We start from the raw sequence: 19,755 nt of genomic DNA on the forward strand, positions 1-19,755 counted from the left end.
TAAGTAGACACTCAGACATTTAGAGACTAAAAACATGACTATGTAACAGGTTTTCAAGTACGTATTGAGCAGATAATTTGCATAATGAAACATTTAAAGTCACCTTTTTCGCCGAACTGAAGCAGCCCACTTGTAAATGCTCCCAGTTGGCCTCTCCAGATGTCACTCATCGCATATTCATAGCTCTCAGGAAACTTTCCAGCATGCTGCATCATGTTGTCAGAGCGAACACGTTTAGGAAAGTCACCTTATTACACCAACCCTTAATTCTGATCCTGTTTTACTGGAACGAGACGACAAGAATCCCAGTTACCATCAGTCTCAGCAGCAGTTACACACTCAGACAAACAAACGATGTGGAGCTCAGTCTCCCCGGCTCGGCTGGAGCAGCCGTAAAAATATATATGAATATTATGTAAAATTTACCTTCAGTTTGGATTTTTTTTTTAAATGGATCTCTAAATAACATGACATAATATATGAAAGTGAGCACAATGTACCAGAGTTATTAAAAAATAAAATGATACACAGAAATGTCTTTATTACAACAGATTTTTATTTAATGTTTTTCCAGATGTTTCCCAATACAGCTCCCAAGTTATTATTATTATTATTTTATTTTATTATTATTAATACATATTATTAAATAGATAGATTAAATAGATAGATGATGAAATTTAGGGCATCCAGTAGCTGAAAAAAAGACTTTACAGTAGACAACTGACTCACAGACATTCAGACACAAGTTACATACATTTAGAAGATGTTCAGGGGGAGTAGATAGATAGATAGATAGATAGATAGATAGTTCTTTATTGTCAGTATAACTTATGCACAACGAAATTAAAAGTGCTCTCCAGTCAACGCATCATATATAAAAAATAGAATAACTGAAAAATATTCCAGTAAAATGTAATTTAAAATATAAACAAATAAAATAAATATATAGACACATTCACCCTTCTACATCAACACACGGACCCCACAAGAACCTTCATCAGCATACAATCCTTTTTGTTATTGTTATTGCACATTAGCTTCTGTTTTTGTTAAGGGTGGTTATTGCTGTTGGATAAAAGCTGTGTTTGAGTCTGTTTGTCCTCGTTTTCATGAGTCTGTATCTCCTCTCAGAGAGGAGATAGAGACAGTGTAGCTTGAGTATTATTATTTATCTAAATTTCTTTTTGCTAATTTTGTCCACCAATAAACACATTTTCAGAATTATGTTGTAAAACAAAACTGCAACTATCTTTATATTGATGGCCCATGAAAAGCAAATGCACAATAACAAACATTTCCACAACAGTAATAAACCCAGCAACAACCAGAATGTTTGTATAATCTTAAATGTGTCTTATGTATGCAAACAAAACAAAGCAAGATATTCTTCCAGTATGCATTTATATTTTATTTATAGTGGTGTTATCCCGATCGATCGGGCCCGATCGGCATTTTCAAAACATCGGTATCGGCCAAAAAAGTATCGGGACATACTTAGTTATTAATGTTTTTAATATATATTAAATCGTTTTATATATCATTGCATTTAACGTCACTTCCGGCCAGCGAAGTAAGCGAAACTAACATGGTTTACATGTTTAAATTGTGAAATGTTCTATCTGTTCATTAAGCTGCTGCTATTCATTTATTCATTCAGAATGTTGCACTAAGGTTAAACCAAAAATTAAAATTTTCTTGTGTTTGTGAGTTTGACTGGATGTCATTCAACTACCTCTTTTGAAGTTACATTTATTTATTTTTGTTATTGCACTATTCTGCACTTTTTGTTTTAGTTTACAATTTCATGTTTTTACATTTTGTGACACCAGAGCTGATAAGCTTTGTTGAAATAAATGTCCATGGTGTTCTCCAATGGACAATAAAAGAAACGGGATAATTTAGTTTTAGTCTTCTTTTTTTTTTTTCAATTCATTGCCAAAATGTATCTGATTGGGGAAAAAGTATCGGAAATGTATCGGGAGCCAAAAAAAGTGATCGGATCAGGAAAAATGGGGATCGGCAGATACTTAAACTCAAGTGATCGGGATCGGGAGATCAGGAGTTAAAAAATCCTGATCGGGACGACCCTAATTTATAGCTATCTTTACTAATATAAAACATCAATATGTTAAAAACCAGCTGGTGAGTGATTGTAGGGCTGGGCGATATGGACCAAAAGTCATATCTCGATATTTTCTAGCTAAATGGCGATACTCGATATATATCGATATTTTTTCTGTGCCTTAAATGGGGTTTCCCCCAAAGCATTATAGCATAGCATCTCTGTTAGCTTCATTTTTTTTCTGAGGCAAACCCTTAAAAAAACAGTCAGTTTTAATACAAAGCCTCGTGCCAAATGTCACACAGGTTCCTTTATTAACAGAGGTCTGCACAATATCAAAATGTATAAAACAAATGAAATAAAAATAAACTGCCTGCATATATAGAATAAAAATGCTTCTTGAATAAAATAAAACAAATATCCCTTTCCTGCATAACAATTAAATTAAAATACACTGTGCAATTAATACAATGTAGACAGTAACAGGCAGACTTTTCCACTGAGGTTGACAGTTGTGCAAATAACAAAACATTTGTGCAAATCTCAAATAAAACATTCAAGTCAATTTGTCACAAAATAAGCTATATCAAAATAAAAAAATAAATAAAAAATAATTATTTTTTTTAAATCGATATAAACGATATTGTCTCGTACCATATCGCGTTTGAAAATATATCGATATATATTAAAATCTCGATATATCGCCCAGCCCTAAGTGATGGTTTATCGTGTTGCTCCTCTGTGCAGGTGGAGGAGGCCCGGAGGAAGAAGTTCAACGGCACCGTGCAGACGGTCCCCCAGACCATCACCGTCATCCCCGCCAACCTGGCGGCCGCCACCAACGGCCTGCAGTCCATCTTCCAGACGTGTCAGATCGTGGGGCAGCCGGGCCTCGTCCTCACCCAGGTGACGGGTAACGGCGGCACCGTCCCGGTGGCGTCTCCCATCACCCTGACGGTGGCCGGCGTCCCCGGCAACCAGCCCAAAGCCGCCGAGCCCTCGGCGACGGAGTCCAACACCGAGATGTCGGGCTCCTCGGCCGGCGCGTCGCTCGGCCTGGACGGCGGAGCGTCCAAACCCAAGAAGTCCAAAGAGCAGCTGGCCGAGCTGAAGGCGAGCTACGGCCGCCGGCAGTTCGCCACGGAGGCGGAGATCTCGCGGCTCATGCAGGTCACCAAGTTATCCAAACGGGCCATTAAGAAGTGGTTCAGCGACACGCGCTACAACCAGAGGAACTCCAAGGATCATCACAACCTCCTAATGAGTGAAACCTTATCCGGCAGAGCGGCGGGATCGGGCCGAGGGCGGGGCGGCGCCGCCAACCACGGCGAAGGCGTCGGCCCCGACGTCAACACCACCATCATCATCGACTCCAGCGACGACGCCAGCGACTCGTCCCCGACCTCCGCCAACACCCCCGGCTCGTCCGGCTCCGCCGGCAACCGGCGCGTCAAATTCCGCCACGCCTTCCCCGACTTCACGCCGCAGAAGTTCAAGGAGAAGACGCCGGAGCAGCTGCTGAACCTGGAGGCCAGTTTCCAGACGTCGGACCAGCCGTCGGACGAGGAGCTGAGCCGGCTGAGAGCGCAGACCAAGCTGACGCGGCGCGAGGTGGACGCCTGGTTCACGGAGAGGAGGAAAGTGCCGTCGGCGGCGCAGGCCAAGGAGAGCGACACGGAGGGCGGCTCGGAGAAGGGGACGCCCCCGTCCTCGTCCCAGGAGCGGCAGGGCAGGAGGGTTCTGAAGAAGACGCCGGAGCAGCTGCACATCTTGAAGAAGGCGTTCGTCCGCTCGCAGTGGCCGACGTCGGAGGAGTACGACCAGATGGCCGAGGACACCGGCCTGCCCAGGAGCTACATCGTCAACTGGTTCGGAGACACGCGCTACGCCTGCAAAAACAGCAACCTGAAGTGGTTCTACCTCTACCAGAGCGGGAAGGTACTGGCGCTCTCTGTTTCATACGTACAGCAAAGTACGGCTGCAGCTATCCAACCATTATCAAATATTCCATCGATTAATCGGATAAAACTTACTTTTGCTTGATTTAAAGCCTAAATATACAATAGAAAACAAGATTACTTGATTAAAAACAACCAATTTGTTTCTTTTATGAGAATAATTGACATTTGCATATTATTGATTGATTGAAATCTTTATTTCGAGCATACAAAAAAACAATTTCCCAAAACAAAAAAGAATACAAATAAACAGTCATTAAACAAAATCAAAGGGAAATAAACCTTCATGCCCGAAAAGGAGTAGGAGGAAGTAAAAAACGTATTGGGTCCTACCCCTTGTTTCTATTTCAATTTTGCTTGAAAATCAAAATAAGAAAAAATAAAACGGCAAGCTTTACTTTATCAAAAAAATTTACCTGTTATTACCAGAGCAATTATAAATAATAAATAAATATGTATATATATATATATATATATATATATATATATATATATATATATATATATATATATATATATATATATATATATATATATATATATATACACACACACACACACATCTTATCATAAACAATATAATAATTATTATATATACCATTTTATATATGTACATTATGAGATGATAATAATAATACATTTTATGTATAACGCACTTTATATTTAGTAATCTCAAATAGCTACAGAGCAGAAAAAAACATGAACATTTTTTGAAAATACATTTAAAAACAGAGCATATAAAAGATATATTTACCTATAAGCTTTCTTTAAAAGGTGAGTTTTCCGGTCACGTTTAAAAGCCTCTGCAAACTAGTAAACTGTTACATTTTCCTATAAAGATAAATACAATTATTTTAAACTTAACATTTCCTGAAACATTAAAAAAAAAAAAACTATTTTTTCCAAGTATCGAACTAAATAAAATATATTCTTAAACACAGCTTTTAAATTGTGCACCTTCACATTCATGACCAACACGTTTAAACAGAGATGGCTGTGGACCGGGACTCGGAACAAGAGTCTTACACCATGTGGACCGGGACCTTGATTTTTAATTTAAAATGATCCCACAGCTTCAATATCTTCTGATCTTCCTCTTATTACTTTCGCTTTACTGCGTTTCCCAGCAGTCACTGTAATGTTTGTGGTCGTCTGAAGCTCCTTGCCGTGCAGGCACTGACCGTATCTGATGGTTTTAAGGTGGACGAGGCTCTGAACGGCGGGCCCAAGACCCAGAAGAAATCCAGGAAGCGTTTCCGTGGTTGGTCGAGGAGGACGCGCCGACCGTACCCCTCCAAACGCTCCCCGCAGGAGGGCGTCAGCCTCATCAAGGTCTGTGCATATGTTTAACTTTGCTGCTCTGTACGAAATAATAAAACCACTCACGTTATCAAGGTATTTAGTCATAACAGCAGACAGCGCTTCATAGCTTTAAAGGGATTTTATTTTATAGGTCAAGTTTCTTCATAAGCTGATAAACAAAAGTGAAAAAGATTGAAGTGTTTTGGAAAAAGCCTTAGATGATGAAAAGGCTTGATATTTAAAAAACAGCACATTTATGAAGTAGCTGCTGATTAGACTGAATGTGCTTGATTTAGTTGTCCTGTAGGGAGATTTGTCTTCACTTGCAGTACATTTCATCTACACCAACAATAAATAAATGACATACATAACAACCAGGACGACTACCTGCGCCCTTGGGGTGATGTGTTGTTTCAGTGGGTGACTGATGTCTTGTACTATGGCGTTGGCTAGGCGAGAGATGGACTTCACTGCAAAAACTCAAAATCTTACCAGGAATATTTGTCTTATTTCTAGTTAAAATGTCTCATTTTTAGTCAAAAAACCTCAAAAAACAAGAGTCATTACCAGAAAAATAACTTATTTGACAATTTTCACCTGTTTCAAGTAAATTTGCACTTGAAATAAGTAGAAAAATCTGCCAGTGGGACAAGATTTATCTTCTCATTAGCAAGCAAAAAAAAAAAAATCTGGCAGATTTTTCTACTTATTTTAAGTGAAAATCTATTTGAAACAGGTGAAAATTGTTGTTTTTTCCAGTGACGAGTCTTGTTTTAAGTGTAATGAGGTTTTTTTGACTAAAAATGAGACATTTTAACTAGAAATAAGACAAATATTCTTAAGATTTGGAGTTTTTGCAGTGTTATTTAGTTCTGTGAGGTCGGGTGTGGGGGGGGCGATGTAAGTTTGGCCCACTTGGTGACAGATAGCATGTTGAGGAAACATGCTGAACGGTACAGAAGGATGGGATGAATGATGCGTCGGTAGAGCAGTAACAGGAGGTGCAGTGCAACGTATATGCTGCTTTAAGTTTGCAGATGGCTGACGGTCTTTGTTGGCTTCTTTCCTGAATGTCCATGGTTTGCTGAGCAAAGGTGAGTTTATTGTCCAGTTATTCCCAGATATTTGAAAGTGTCCACCGTCTCAACTATTTGGGTGTTTATGATGAGGTTCTGGGGTGAGGGAGGTTTTACTGGCATTGATTTGGAGATGATTGTCTGGTGAAAGGAGTGACCGTCTTGTGATGGTCCAGAGTGGATTTGTTGTCTCAGAAAAGAGCCAGAATAGTTGTATCGTCTGAATATTTCGGATGTGGTGGGAGAGATGCTAAGGCAGCCATTGATGTAGAGAGCGTACAGGAAAGGGCTCGACACACTTCCTTGTGGGACCACAGGTTGTGAGGGAGTTGTGGGTGAGGTGGATCAGATGGCGGGCGCTGCTGAGATGGTTTTACTTCTAAATCAACAGGTGTTTCTGTAGGGAGTCGGAGGCAGAGCTGAAGTCCACAAAGAGAATCCTGGCAAAGTTTTGAAAATGGAGAGAAATTGATCACATGATGGTTTTAATCATTTTGACAATTTAAGAAATGTACAAAAATGTTAACTTTTTGAAAAACATTTAAAACATTTTTTCATGATTATCCTTTAACAAAACCTACTTCTCCAGTATTCCCTCCAGGTCCCAAAGTAAGTACCAATTACCAATCAAACTCTGACTGAAGACAATAATAATAGGAAAAATAAAGTAATAAAATAAAATACAGGACACACAAAACAACAACAACAAACTAAAAAAAAAATAAATAAAAAAAATAAATAAATAAAAAAAATGAAATAAGATAAATAAATAAAAATTTTAAATAAACAGACATAAGAGGAACCCTAAAAAAATAGACAAGGTTAGCAATATCATACTTCCCTATAATTAAATTAAATCATATTAAATTAATCTTCCAAGGATGCCAAAGAATTGACAAAAGAAAGAATAGGTTCCCAAATATAAGAAAACTTATAAGAACAACCCCTAATACCATATTTAATTTTCTCTAAATATAAAAAGGACATCAGGTCTTTCAACCAAGAATTGGGAGATGGTTTATCTTATTATTAATGTGGAGTTTACTTTAATTCACTGAGTTCAATTAGCCACATGACTCTTTAGAATTACATTAGATTCTATTATTTTACATAACAGTACTTGTAATAATGTCCTGGCCTTTTGTGTTTCCTCCCGGCAGGTGAAGTCTGGTAAGACGTTTCTAAAAGACTACTACCTCAAGCACAAAGCTCTGAGCGAGAGAGACCTGGACGACCTGGTGTCCAAGTCCAGCATGAGCTACGAGCAGGTGAGAGACTGGTTCTCTGAGACGGCCCGGAGGGCGCAGGAGGGCAAGGAGCCCTTCAGCGACGAGGAGGCCGAGGCCGAGCCGGAGGTGGAGGCCGAGGTGGAGGAGGCCGGGGAGGAAGAGGAGGAGGAAGAGGAGGTGGAGGAGGAGGAGTCGGTGCCACAGACGGAGTGTGCAGACAGCGAAGGAGAGATGGAGGTGAGAGAACAAGGACAGGAGGCATCGGATGACGACTTCGTCAAGGCTGAAGAGGAGGAGGAGGAGGAGGAGGAAGAGGAGGAGCAGGAGGAAGGGGAGGGGTTCCCTGGAGAGGAGGAGGGTGATGCAACCCAGGAGGAATCTGAAGGCATCAGCCAATCACAGCCTCAGGCAGAAGAGCAGACATGAGTGGACATGTGAGTGTCTTTCCTTTGCCCTTTTCAGAAACAAGATGATATCACTGCTTCATCAAACTGTTAGATCAACTATATTTTGTCGTTCAGACAATAGTTACTTTTTCTTAGTGTTTTTTTGGTGTTTTATTTCACCTGAAGTCATAATTATAAATGTCAATTCTTAAAAAAAAAACTAAAAATTATGTTTTTTTTTGTTGTTTTTCGTTTTTCTATCCCTGAAAATAGTAACAGCCCAATTACATTGGTATATAACTCTGGGGCTGATATATGACAACATTCCGACAACATTCCGACTAGTATAACTTGTGACTACTACTGGAATTGCTAATTATTGATCTAAGAAATAATTATTAATCTCTAGATAACCCATTTCGGTTTTGTTCTCATTTTATTTTCTTATTTAAGTTTACATTCATTGCACTACTACTACTTTTTTGTTATGTCACTATATTAGTATCTTTTTATTTTTATTTATTTACTTTTTTTTTTTATTATTATTATTTGTTTTATTTTTTATTTTTTATTTATTTTTGCTATTCCCAAAGGAAAATTAATGATAACCGTGGGGGGAGGGATGGGGAGGGAAAAAAAAAAAAAAGGTACCGTATTTTCGCGACCATTCGGCGCACCGTGTGGAAAGGCGCACCCTCATTTTTGTGTGTCATTTTTAGATTTAAAACATACATATGGCGCACCGACCCAAAAGGCGCAGTCTACAGAGCAGAGCTGCACACACGCGTGCCGCAAAACACGCCGGCCGGAAAACACACACACCCGCTGCAGAACGCACACACATGCAGAACGCACACACAAGCACACAAGCGCTTATTTAAAAAATAGAGCGGGAGCAAAACCTCTGTTTCTGCATTAAAGAGCTCCGCTAATTCAGCTGCGCCAGTCCGAATTTCCTCGGTGTCAGTCACTTTCTGCACAACAGTAAATAAACTTTTCATACCCCGTTGTGCGGATCCTCCACCGCGCAGAGCCCGTCTCTCCCCAGCGGGGTGGAGCAGCGCGCGTCACAGCGGCTTTAACCGGGAATGTGACCTGTTCAGACCGGCTGGGACCGAAGCCACCCACCTGTATGGGAGCAGGGGCTCCCGGGGAAAGACCAGCGGCATTTCGGCCGGATCTGCCCCGGGGATGGTGCGCCCTGGCCCGGCAAACCCGCGGCGGGAGCCTGGCGGCTCCTGAGCGCATCCTCTGCATCTTGGTTAGGCTACCAGAGATCAAACCGACAGATTTGCCTGAAAATCTCGCAGGGTGAAGTTGTTCCGACCTGGGACAGACCCCTGAATAAATAAAGGTAACAAAATAAACGTTTCATACCCCGTTGTGCTGCGTTGTGCTGCGGATCCCAACCGCGGCGGTCCCGGGTCCCGCGTCCCGGGTCCCGCGTCCCGGGTCCCGCTCCGCGCTGGTCCCGGGTCCCGCGTCCCGGGTCCCGCTCCGCGCTGGTCCCGGGTCCGCTCCCCGTCTGCTCCCCCGCGCTGGACCCGCTCACACACGCGCTGTCGGGGAGCCGGTACCGGGGTTTGTATCCGACAGGAGCTCCAGTCCGAATTTCCAGACCTGTCTCAGCCACCTGATCATCATCATCCCTTCATCCAGCCCCCCCTTTCCATTCGTCCTTATAATGACTCCGGCTGGAAACGTCTTATGCAAAGTTTTTCTTTTAAAAATCACCATAGGTTTCTGTCCATCAGCTGCGCCAGTCAAGCGCTACATAAATGAGAATCTGTGTGTCGCGCCGCGAATACACACCCGCGCATGTCGGGGTCCGGTACCAGGTTTGTAACCGACAGATTTGGCTGCAAATTTCGGAGGGTGAAGCTGATCAGACCTGAGACAGACCCCAGAAATCTCTGCTCTTAAAGCGGCCGGGAACCAGGTCGATTGGACCGCTTGGGGAACCAGGAAGTCGGGTTGCAGCAGCGCCCATCACCGCGCTGCTCCAGCCGCTGCTTTAACCGGGGAAAGTCACCGGTTCCGACATGCAAAACACACGCGCGCTGCAGAACAAGTGTGCTTATTTAAATAGAGCGGGAGCAAAACTTAGTTTGATTGTATTTTATTTCACTTTACACATCAAGCAAATCCTTAAAAGTTTTCATCTTCTGTTTCGCATTAAACAGCTCAGTGGATGGTCTCATTCAGCTTCACCCGCCCCCTTCTCCCTTTACCGTTCTCATGGCCGGCCTTACATTACCGTAATTCAGGTAATAGACACGGCGCACCGTTTCTTAAGGCGCCCGGCACATTTATAAAAAAAAAAAAAAAAAAAAAAGCTGCGCCTTATGGTCGCGAAAATACGGTATGTTCATCTGTTTTGCTCTGCATTGTGGAAAAAATCTGCCAATAAAAACATATATCCAAAAGAAAAAAGTTTTATAACGCCAATTCTAGCATCAATGTGCGATATCAAGCCACGTAAACGTCTTAGACAATAGAAAAATGTTTATTTGTAACTGCAGTGCAGGAAGTGCGTGATATCTGCACATAGTTCATGGGGAGAGAGGGCTCATCATCACGGTGGAAAGTCCAAAACAAAGGGATCCCTGGCCTTGTAAATGTACTTGAAATAAGAGCACATCACTTGTTTTTGAGTGTGGAGTACCACGAGTAGGACTTAACCCTGGTACCATGAATACAGACCCGGTACTGAGCCCACCTTCAGCACAGAGCCAGACTGGTCGGCAGTTTCTAAAAGCCTTTGTGAAAATCTGAACAAATGGGTCATTAAAGGAATTATATTGGTTAATTAAGTTTAGTCGAGGCTTTTACGTGAATGATTAAACAGCCATTGAAGCAAAAATACCATTTCACACGAGGCTCCAGTTTTGAGGAACTGAAGTTTGCTGCTCTCCTCTCATTCACAGTTTTGCATTTGCAAATACTTTTAACAGGGTTTTATTGAATATAATAATAAGATCTGGTAAACTGTTGATTGTCTGAACCATGTTAGCCTCTGGTGTTTATATACATCCATCAATTAATCAGTCTATCTTTATTTATATAGCACTTTTAATCAATAATGGTTGACCAAAGGGCTTTACAATTTAAAAAAGAAAATGTGTGTGTGTATATAATATACAGGACTGTCTCAGAAAATTAGAATATTGTGATTTTCTGTAATGCAATTACAAAAACAAAAATTTCATACATTCTGGATTCATTACAAATCAACTGAAATATTGCAAGCCTTTTATTATTTTAATATTGCTGATCATGGCTTACAGCTTAAGAAAACTCAAATATCCTATCTCAAAAAATTAGAATATTCTGGGAATCTTAATCTTAAACTGTAAAAAAAAAAAGAACTTTATCACAATATTCTAATTTTCTGAGACAGTCCTGTAAACTACGACGGAGTATTAGGGCCAAACAAAAAAACAAAAAAAGGAAATTACGAGAATAAAGTCATAATGTAATGAGAATAAAGTCGTAAAATTACGAGAATAAAGTAATAATATTACGAGAATAAAGTCGTAAAATTACGAGAATAAAGTCATAATATTACGAGAATAAAGTCATAATATTACGAGAATAAAGTCGTAAAATTACGAGAATAAAGTCATAATATTACGAGAATAAAGTTGTAAAATTACGAGAATAAAGTCATAATATTACGAGAATAAAGTCGTAATATATTATAAATATATAAATATAACTTCACAAGATGCTCAATATTCCTCATTTTAACACTGGGAGAAGAAGCTCTTCCTGTTAGAATTCTCATAAATTATATTCTCATAATATTACGACTTTATTCTCGCAACATTACGACTTTATTCTCGTAATTTTACGACTTTATTCTCGTAATTTTACGACTTTATTCTCGTAATATTACGACTTTATTCTCGTAATTTTACGACTTTATTCTCGTAATTTTATGACTTTATTCTATTACGACTTTATTCTCGCAAGATTACGACTTTATTCTCGTAATGTTACGACTTTATTCTCGTAATGTTACGACTTTATTCTCGTAATTTTACGACTTTATTCTCGCAAGATTACGACTTTATTCTCGTAATTTTACGACTTTATTCTCGTAATTTCCAATTTTCTTTGTCTTAGTTTGGCCCTAATACTCCGTCGTAGTATACACACACAAACGTGGACTATAAAAATAATTGCAAGACATAAAAACTAATAAAAATAAAGATATTCCAATAAAACCCTTTATAGCAAAACTTCCATTTACTCTTTTCTATTTTCCCCAGTTAACGCAGATTCCCCCGCGGCGGCAGAGACGGCGCGGAGCAGGACCCGTATCAGTGTTTCTCAGCTGCCGGATCGGAACCCAAAGACGGCCGCAGGGAGCTCAGACAGTAATCATGCGACGTTAAACGATGAGTTTGTGCCTTTAAATTTCCCTTTGGGTGGTGATGCAGCTGAGAATCACCGAGGTGAAGGACGGCGTTTTCAAGGACAGCGTGTCTGGATTTGGTTTGTTCTGGCAGAGGAAACTGTGGGGACCAACCGAACGCAGGACGCAGCCTCTCCCCGGACTCCGCTCCTGTCCACACGACTGGGTGAGGATGGCTGGGCTATTACTTTGGCCTTTTTATGTAATTTTTCTTACAGAAACAAATGTATAAAATCAAAACAATTTAAAACTTTTTAAGAACAGTAAGATCATGCATGGGTGTCCTCCCTTTTATCCTGAATCATTGAAGAACCTTGATTCTTTAACGAATGTCCTAAACTCAAATAATGAAAACATTTTGTTATTCTGGAAGAAAAGGTTTTTAAAACCTATTTTTTTCTTTTTTTTTTTTTTGTGAAAAGAAAATGACAAAATTTAGTGCCATTTTGTTTATATGTGTTTTAAATACGTAAAAAAAAAAGTGCTGGAATGAATTCCACTGTCAAAGTTTGAAGGGTTTTTTGTATTTTTTCCAGGTTCTTTGATACAGTCCTAATGACCTTTATTGCAATGGAAACCAAATCCATTCTACTGTTATGGCGCTGTCAACAAAGCTTTTCAAGATAGTGATAATTTCCATGATTGCAGGTGTTTATGTCCATTCAGTTTCAATTCTATCATTTCTGTCTGTGAGGTGAAACTTTGAGGGGTGGGATTAAAGCGACAGATGTGGCGTGAACCCAGCAGAACCAATTCAATGAAGGGAAAAAGACCATAAAGCAAACAAGTAGTGATGTACTTTTATTATCCTAAAAGAAGACAGACACCATGAATTCACAAAATAAAAAGATCAAAATATTTCTTCACTTCAACCGAACTTGAAAATAAACTCTTAATTCAGTGAGCTATACAGAGAAGCTTGTGCTTCTAGATGACCTCGCCCATACATTTATCATTTATCTGCTGTCGTCTGTGCTGACTTTCTTATATTGTACATTTGATTCTACATTTTTGTGCTGCTGTTTTGGACTTTTAAGCCATTTTACAGGGAGGCGTCTTTGTAGTGCATCTTGCGACTGGTGGGGGTCTCGACTACACCACTCCGAATCAGCACACTCTCATAGCCGCTTCATCAATAGTCTCACACTTTCCAGCTCATTTTTAAAGACGTTTTCCTCGTAATAAGCTCATATGTATATATACAATTACACGGGTAATTAAAAATACACTTGTTAGCAAGGGAAATGCAACGTTATTTAATATTCAGTTATTCATTTGCTATAATCCTGATCAGGGTCTTGGGAGATTATAGGTGTGTTTCCACCAGCAGGAGTTCAGGGTAAATCTGTCTAACAGGAACCTCTAACGGGGCCGACCGTGTCCTCGGCCCCTTCAGCCGCCGTGTCTCCACTACACTGTAGCGGCACACAAGGGTCCGTGTACTTCGCGGACATCCGTTTTTTGTTTTGAAATAACAAAATAAAAATAGAGAAATAATCCAAAATAATCAGTTTCCCATCTTTTGTTTTGATAATAAAAAACGGAAAACGCATCGTTATCCGTTATCCGATTTCATTTATGTGTTCGAAATTGGGAATTAAAACAGCGAGTGGAAAACTCTTTTCTCTATTTCCTGTTCGTTTCCAAAAGGGCGGGGGTAGTATGTTGGAGTTCAGTTTATGTTATTGATTGGACGATGCTTTTTTTTTACGCTGCAGCTGAACGGACTGTCACAACATCACTGCAGTGAAGACAGATTACAGATTAAACTCATGTTTCACTCCCAGGTTTCATATTTGATTTATTTTCTGTTTCAACATTAAAAAAAATCTAAAACTGTTAATTTTCAATCTGATCAACAAAAGAACCAGAAACAACTTTCTTCATTTATTACTGCGCATGTGCAATCCCCCCATTCGTCCAATCCTTGGAAACGAATAGGAAATAGAGAAAAGAGTTTTCCACTCGCTGTTTTAGTTCCCAATTTTGATTTTCAAACACATCAATGAAATCGGATAACGGATAACGATCCGTTTTCCGTTTTCCGTTTTTTATTATCAAAACAAAAGATGGGAAACGGATTATTTTGGATTATTTCTCTATTTTTATTTTATCATTTATAAACAAAAAACGGATGGCCGCGAAGTACACGGACCCACAAGAATCTTTGACTGAAAAAAAAATAGCACAACCAACCACCAGGTGGCGGTAATGTGCGTTTTTAGCTGTTTGCAAATTGCCAGCAGCATAAAATGGGACAAAATAGAAGAATAAAGAGAAGAAACACATAAACATCAGAGGCTACTTGTCTGTTTTTTTTTTTTTTTTTAACATACATCGCAGTCGTGGTGATTGAGATTAAAAGAAACCCCCCGCCGGACCTCTATGGGCATGGGTGCAGATTCCTGGGGGTACCAATAAAAATACCCTAAATTATTCAAAATTTAACAAAAGTATTTTCAGACTTAAAGGTTGAATATATAAAATATTTATTAAAAATATATTTCTAAAAAAATAATACATCCACGTTCCGTTTTGAGGTGTACAGATTGAAAGTATTGCTACTCCATACATTTTTTTTTTTAGTCTGAATTAATATTTTTAAAATTTTTGACGGGCTCGAGTCGAGCTGTTTAGGACAAATAAACAAGAAAGGTAAGCACAATAAATTATTCCCTGTACAGTATTTTTTGGGGAGCCTTTACCAATTTATGGCATGGTATGATTTGCATATTGGCAAAAAATTAAAAATTAAAATCACGTTGGTGTCCTCCCCAATCCTGACATCGGATCTGCACCCCTGTCTATAGGCCTACTGGTCTAAGGTGGCACCACGACCTGAACCAACTCGTCGGTCCAGCCATCGTTTTTCATGTAATCTCCAACTTCATCAACTCTACTCGTAGCAAAATGTCTCTGCCAGTAGCCACTTGATTTATCTTCACGTGAGAGTGCTGAACGTGATTTAGAAATCCTGATCAGCAGAGCCCCCCCCCCGCCAGGGGGTTCCTGTTGGCCAACCCCAGCACTTCTCCTGCTACAGGGATGTTTTTCACCCCCTAAATTCAATTAAATTTCATTTATATAGTGTCTATTACAACAGAAGTTGTCTCTAGGATCTTTCCAGAGACCTAGAAACTGAACTTCGAGCATTTATTACATAAACATAACAAACACTGTCAGGTAAAATCTCCCCTAGTGGGAGAAAAACTCCCACTAGGAAAAGCCAAAAGTAAAGGTTCCTGAGGCTCAACTTTCACCATTCCTGGTGATGGAGACACGCACAAACGTCCCGGCCCCGGAAACTCTACCTGGATCTCCCGCTGGTGGAAACTGGTCTCATCAGGGTCACCCAAGACAGCAGCCGGGTTCACCCCAGACCCGTCACTCGTCCCTTCAGGACCAAGGTTTCACTTTCTCTACTTACACTGCAGGTCTACCAAGGTTGGGTAGGAGATCTTTCTCTGAAGCACTTTTCTTATATTTCCTAAAGTTCTCCGCACACACTGATGGCAAACGGCTCATTAAATCCCCTCAGATCAAAACATTCATCAGCCGGTGAAGAGAGGACTCTACAACGCTCTCCAATCATGTGGGAACAGATGTTCACATTACATGCACATGGGTTAACTTAAAGTGCAAATAAGTAGAATAATAAAGGCATTTGTATTCAGGGATGTTGGCACATTGGAGGTCAAATGTATCTTGTAGCCTCCTTTACGTTGGCGAATACCCGGTGTTTAACGCCCAGATCTAGCGCGTCGTGCACCGCTTTTACATCGACCGACGTGAAAGCGGGGCTGGCATGTGTAGCCCCCCCGCGAAAAACTCCTCCGAGTCGTCTTAACCGCAGGTCAGGACTAGTAAACCGGACTAACGCAGGGTGGCGGGCCGTGTTAATCTGGCTACAACCCTCCAGGGAAGTTTTTATTTACTTATTATTTTATAAAATAAGGAAACAGCTGATGGGAGTAACAGCAGCAGCAGGACGTCACTGGTAGGATCTGTATTTGCAAGTAGGGCTGGGCGATATGGACCAAAAGTCATATCTCGATATTTTCTAGCTGAATGGCGATACTCGATATATATCTCGATATTTTTTCTGTGCCTTAATTGGGGTTTCCCCCAAAGCATTATAGCATAGCATCTCTGTTAGCTTCATTTTTTTCTGAGGCAAACCCTTAAAAAAACAATCAGTTTTAATACAAAGCCTCGTGCTAAATGTCACACAGGTTCCTTTATTAACAGAGGTCTGCACAATATCAAAATGTATAAAACAAATGAAATAAAAATAAACTGCCTGCATATATAGAATAAAAATGCTTCTTGAATAAAATAAAACAAATATCCCTTTCCTGCATAACGGTTAAATTAAAATACACTGTGCAATGAATACAATGTAGACAGTAACAGGCAGACTTTTCCACTGAGGTTGACAGTTGTGCAAATAACAAAACATTTGTGCAAATCTCAAATAAAACATTCAAGTCAATTTGTCACAAAATAAGCTATATCAAAATCATTAAAAAAAAAATGTAAAACATTTTTTTTTTTTTTTTTAAATCGATATAAACGATATTGTCTCGTACCATATCGTGTTTGAAAATATATCGATATATATTAAAATCTCGATATATCGCCCAGCCCTATTTGCAAGATGAGTAACTGTGGAGACGAGGAGATGCAAGAGCTACTCGGCCTCAGAGACGAGACGACATAAACCGGCGCGTGTCCAGAACCACAAAAGACGATGGTCCATGTGTGAACAAGTGGACACAAATATGACAAACCGGAAGAAGCCAAAAAGAAAGGCAGCAAAACCCGGCCAAAAACCCTCATCCTTGTGTTCATCCATCCTCGTTTTGAGGACTACACCTGTCTGAGGGCGTATAAATCCTGCTGTATAAATGCTGCTCATGTAGGACTATACGCCATTCTACATGCGTTTTGAGGATAACTCCTCCCGACTCGTTCTTCATCCAGCAATATTAGCTGTATCCGGTCTAAAAACACCTGTTGGTTGGGGCTGATTGTCTGCACCTCTTCTAGCTTCCATTAAATAGAGTCAGACCGTCGGGAGAGAAGAGCGTCGGCGATTGAAAACTACCACAAATCTAAATCCAAGCAGTGAAATCGGAGAGATTCTTCACAACCAACAGCGACTGGTTATCAATTAAGTTAGGGAATGTTTCCCTTATTTCTTAAAAGCAAACTCCGTGTTTGCTGCTGCCATTTTTCCCTCTTTACCTTTGGCTTAACGGACCCGCACGTTTTTTAGGAAATAGCTTTAAAACATCCTAAGGTTTCTTTTTTCCAGACAAAGTTCCGACTTCTTACCTTCGGAACTTTGTCTGGAAAAAATAAACCTTAGGATATCTATCTGAAGACATAATGAACCCAATACAGCTTTAAAAACATTTGCTAGCGTTACAACAGTCGTGCCACGTCTGGGAATCGCATCTATACATAATGAGCAACTTCCTGATGAGATTTTCCAGCCTCAAATAACGTCCTAATGCGAACATAATGCTAACGTTAGACAGCTCAGCCCAACAGCTGACGTGCCATCACCGCCATCACGTGCCACCTGCCAACTCAACACAGCAAAGCAGTGTAACTTCCTATGCTAAAGTTCCTGATATCCTTATTAATTAGTAATTATTTCCATTGTTGGTATCAAAATTGGAACAACTGGAATTGTGCTAATTCCAAATCAAGTCTTGTTTCCTCTAGCATCTCCTACCCAACCTTCACGTGTGACAAATGCAACTCACTGCATCACAGAACCTTTAATCCGCTCAGAGGTTAGAACAACAGTCTGGGGGCCGACACTTTTTCAATCTTTCACAACATTGAAGTAAAAATTCAAAGGAACGACCTGGTCAGTGCGGGACTCTCTTCCACCAAAGTCCCACAGCCGTGCAGAGTAATCAGGAAGGAAGGTTTCTCAGCGTAATCCCCTCTGGTCCTGCAGAAACCAACACCCCAACAACTGCAGAAAACTGTAAGTTAAACACAATTCAGAAGATTAGAAAACCAGGAAAAGTTGAGTCTGATAAATTAGCCGAAAGTGTTGGGAATCTATCGGGAGGAAGAGGAAAGAAAAGAAAGTGGAGACAAACTCTAAAATGCCAAAATAACAAAATCGGTTGTTAAAATTTTTATGTAACTTTAAAAGAAAAAGAAAAAGTGCAATGAAAGTAAATTATTCCATCAATTTCACAAAGTTTGTTTACAGTTCCAGAGAAAAATAATCACCAACCTAAAGACATGTCTGCTCTACTTCAGGAAACAAGCAACTTTACCTCAGTCAGTTAAGCTACAAACTCAGAAATATTGTGACATTTACAAACGTTTTTACTAGAGTCAATAGTGTATGCATGATAATACAAGTACACATAGATGGAGATTGTTTTCGTTTGTTTTTTTTGTTTTTCGGGGGGGGAGGGGGTCCCCTCCTTGCTACTAAAGTAAGTGAGATACTTAAAGATAAGATAAACATAGAAAACACACTTATTATTGCATTTATTTGCTAAAATACGGGTGAACTAGTTCATATCTTTCAGGTTGTCCACGAGAATAACAGCCAATATTTTAGGGAAAAGAAACCACAAGCTTTTGGCTCTGCTTTTAACTTTCATATGTCAGGAGAAAATAAAGAAATAAGCTTCTGCTTTTCTGTTTTGGGCTCTCTTCCTGTGTTCTGTGAAGCGTATGCGACGGTCAGCGTGTGCACACTCGCCAGGCGGCGCCGGCCCGGCCCGGCCGACTGAAATCAGTCTTTTGGGTTTGGTTTGTAATGATTTTGTCTGTGACTCGGGATCCTCATACGAGCTCTGTAATTCTGCAAAGTCAAGCCTTTCTGCCATTCTTTAAATTGCTTTATTAGCCAACGGTTTTAGTAGTTAATTTATTTATTATACCTGGACTTTCATGATATCCTTTTTTTTTTTTTTTTGCCATCTGCAAACAAAAATAAAAATTGAGAAAATTAAGTTGGATTTGATTCTATTTTTTTTTTTGTTTGGTCTCGTTTGTCAGTCTTTGATTGGGGGGGACAGCAATGTGGTCACTATTTGGGAAAACACTGTCAGAAGCATCCTGCTATAAGTCTAGCTCAGGGGTCGGCAAACCAAAATGTTGAAAGAGCCGTATTGGACCAAAAACACATTAAACAGATATGTCTGGAGCCGCAAAAAATGAAAAGTCTTGTATCAGCTTTAGAATGAAGGCAACACATGTTGCATGTTTCTATATTAGTTATAACTGGGGGAAGATTTTTTTTTTCATTATGCACTTCGAGAAAAAAGTCGAAATGTGAA

General features: G+C 40.0%; 1 protein-coding gene across 2 annotated transcripts in view; it reads left to right on the forward strand.

The window, feature by feature from the left end:
* LOC133460706 (zinc fingers and homeoboxes protein 1-like) overlaps window positions 1–19,418 on the forward strand; it is a 41,022-nt gene extending 21,604 nt beyond the window's left edge. Inside the window, exons 5-9 of one of the 2 annotated variants that reach the window (XR_009784148.1) lie at window positions 2,810–4,000; window positions 5,221–5,352; window positions 7,559–8,061; window positions 12,288–12,599; window positions 12,970–19,418. Coding sequence is in view for 1 of the 2 variants with exons in the window: in XM_061741439.1 (XP_061597423.1) it covers window positions 2,810–4,000; window positions 5,221–5,352; window positions 7,559–8,053 (1,818 nt within the window). In the remaining variant the exon portion in view is untranslated. Of the gene's footprint in view, window positions 1–2,809; window positions 4,001–5,220; window positions 5,353–7,558; window positions 8,062–12,287 lie in introns of both variants that reach the window. The other variant, XM_061741439.1, reaches the window with a different exon arrangement.
* The last annotated feature ends 337 nt before the right edge of the window (window positions 19,419–19,755 follow it).

The sequence above is a fragment of the Cololabis saira genome, chromosome 15, assembly GCF_033807715.1.
Source record: "Cololabis saira isolate AMF1-May2022 chromosome 15, fColSai1.1, whole genome shotgun sequence".
Classification (NCBI taxonomy): Eukaryota; Metazoa; Chordata; class Actinopteri; order Beloniformes; family Belonidae; genus Cololabis; species Cololabis saira.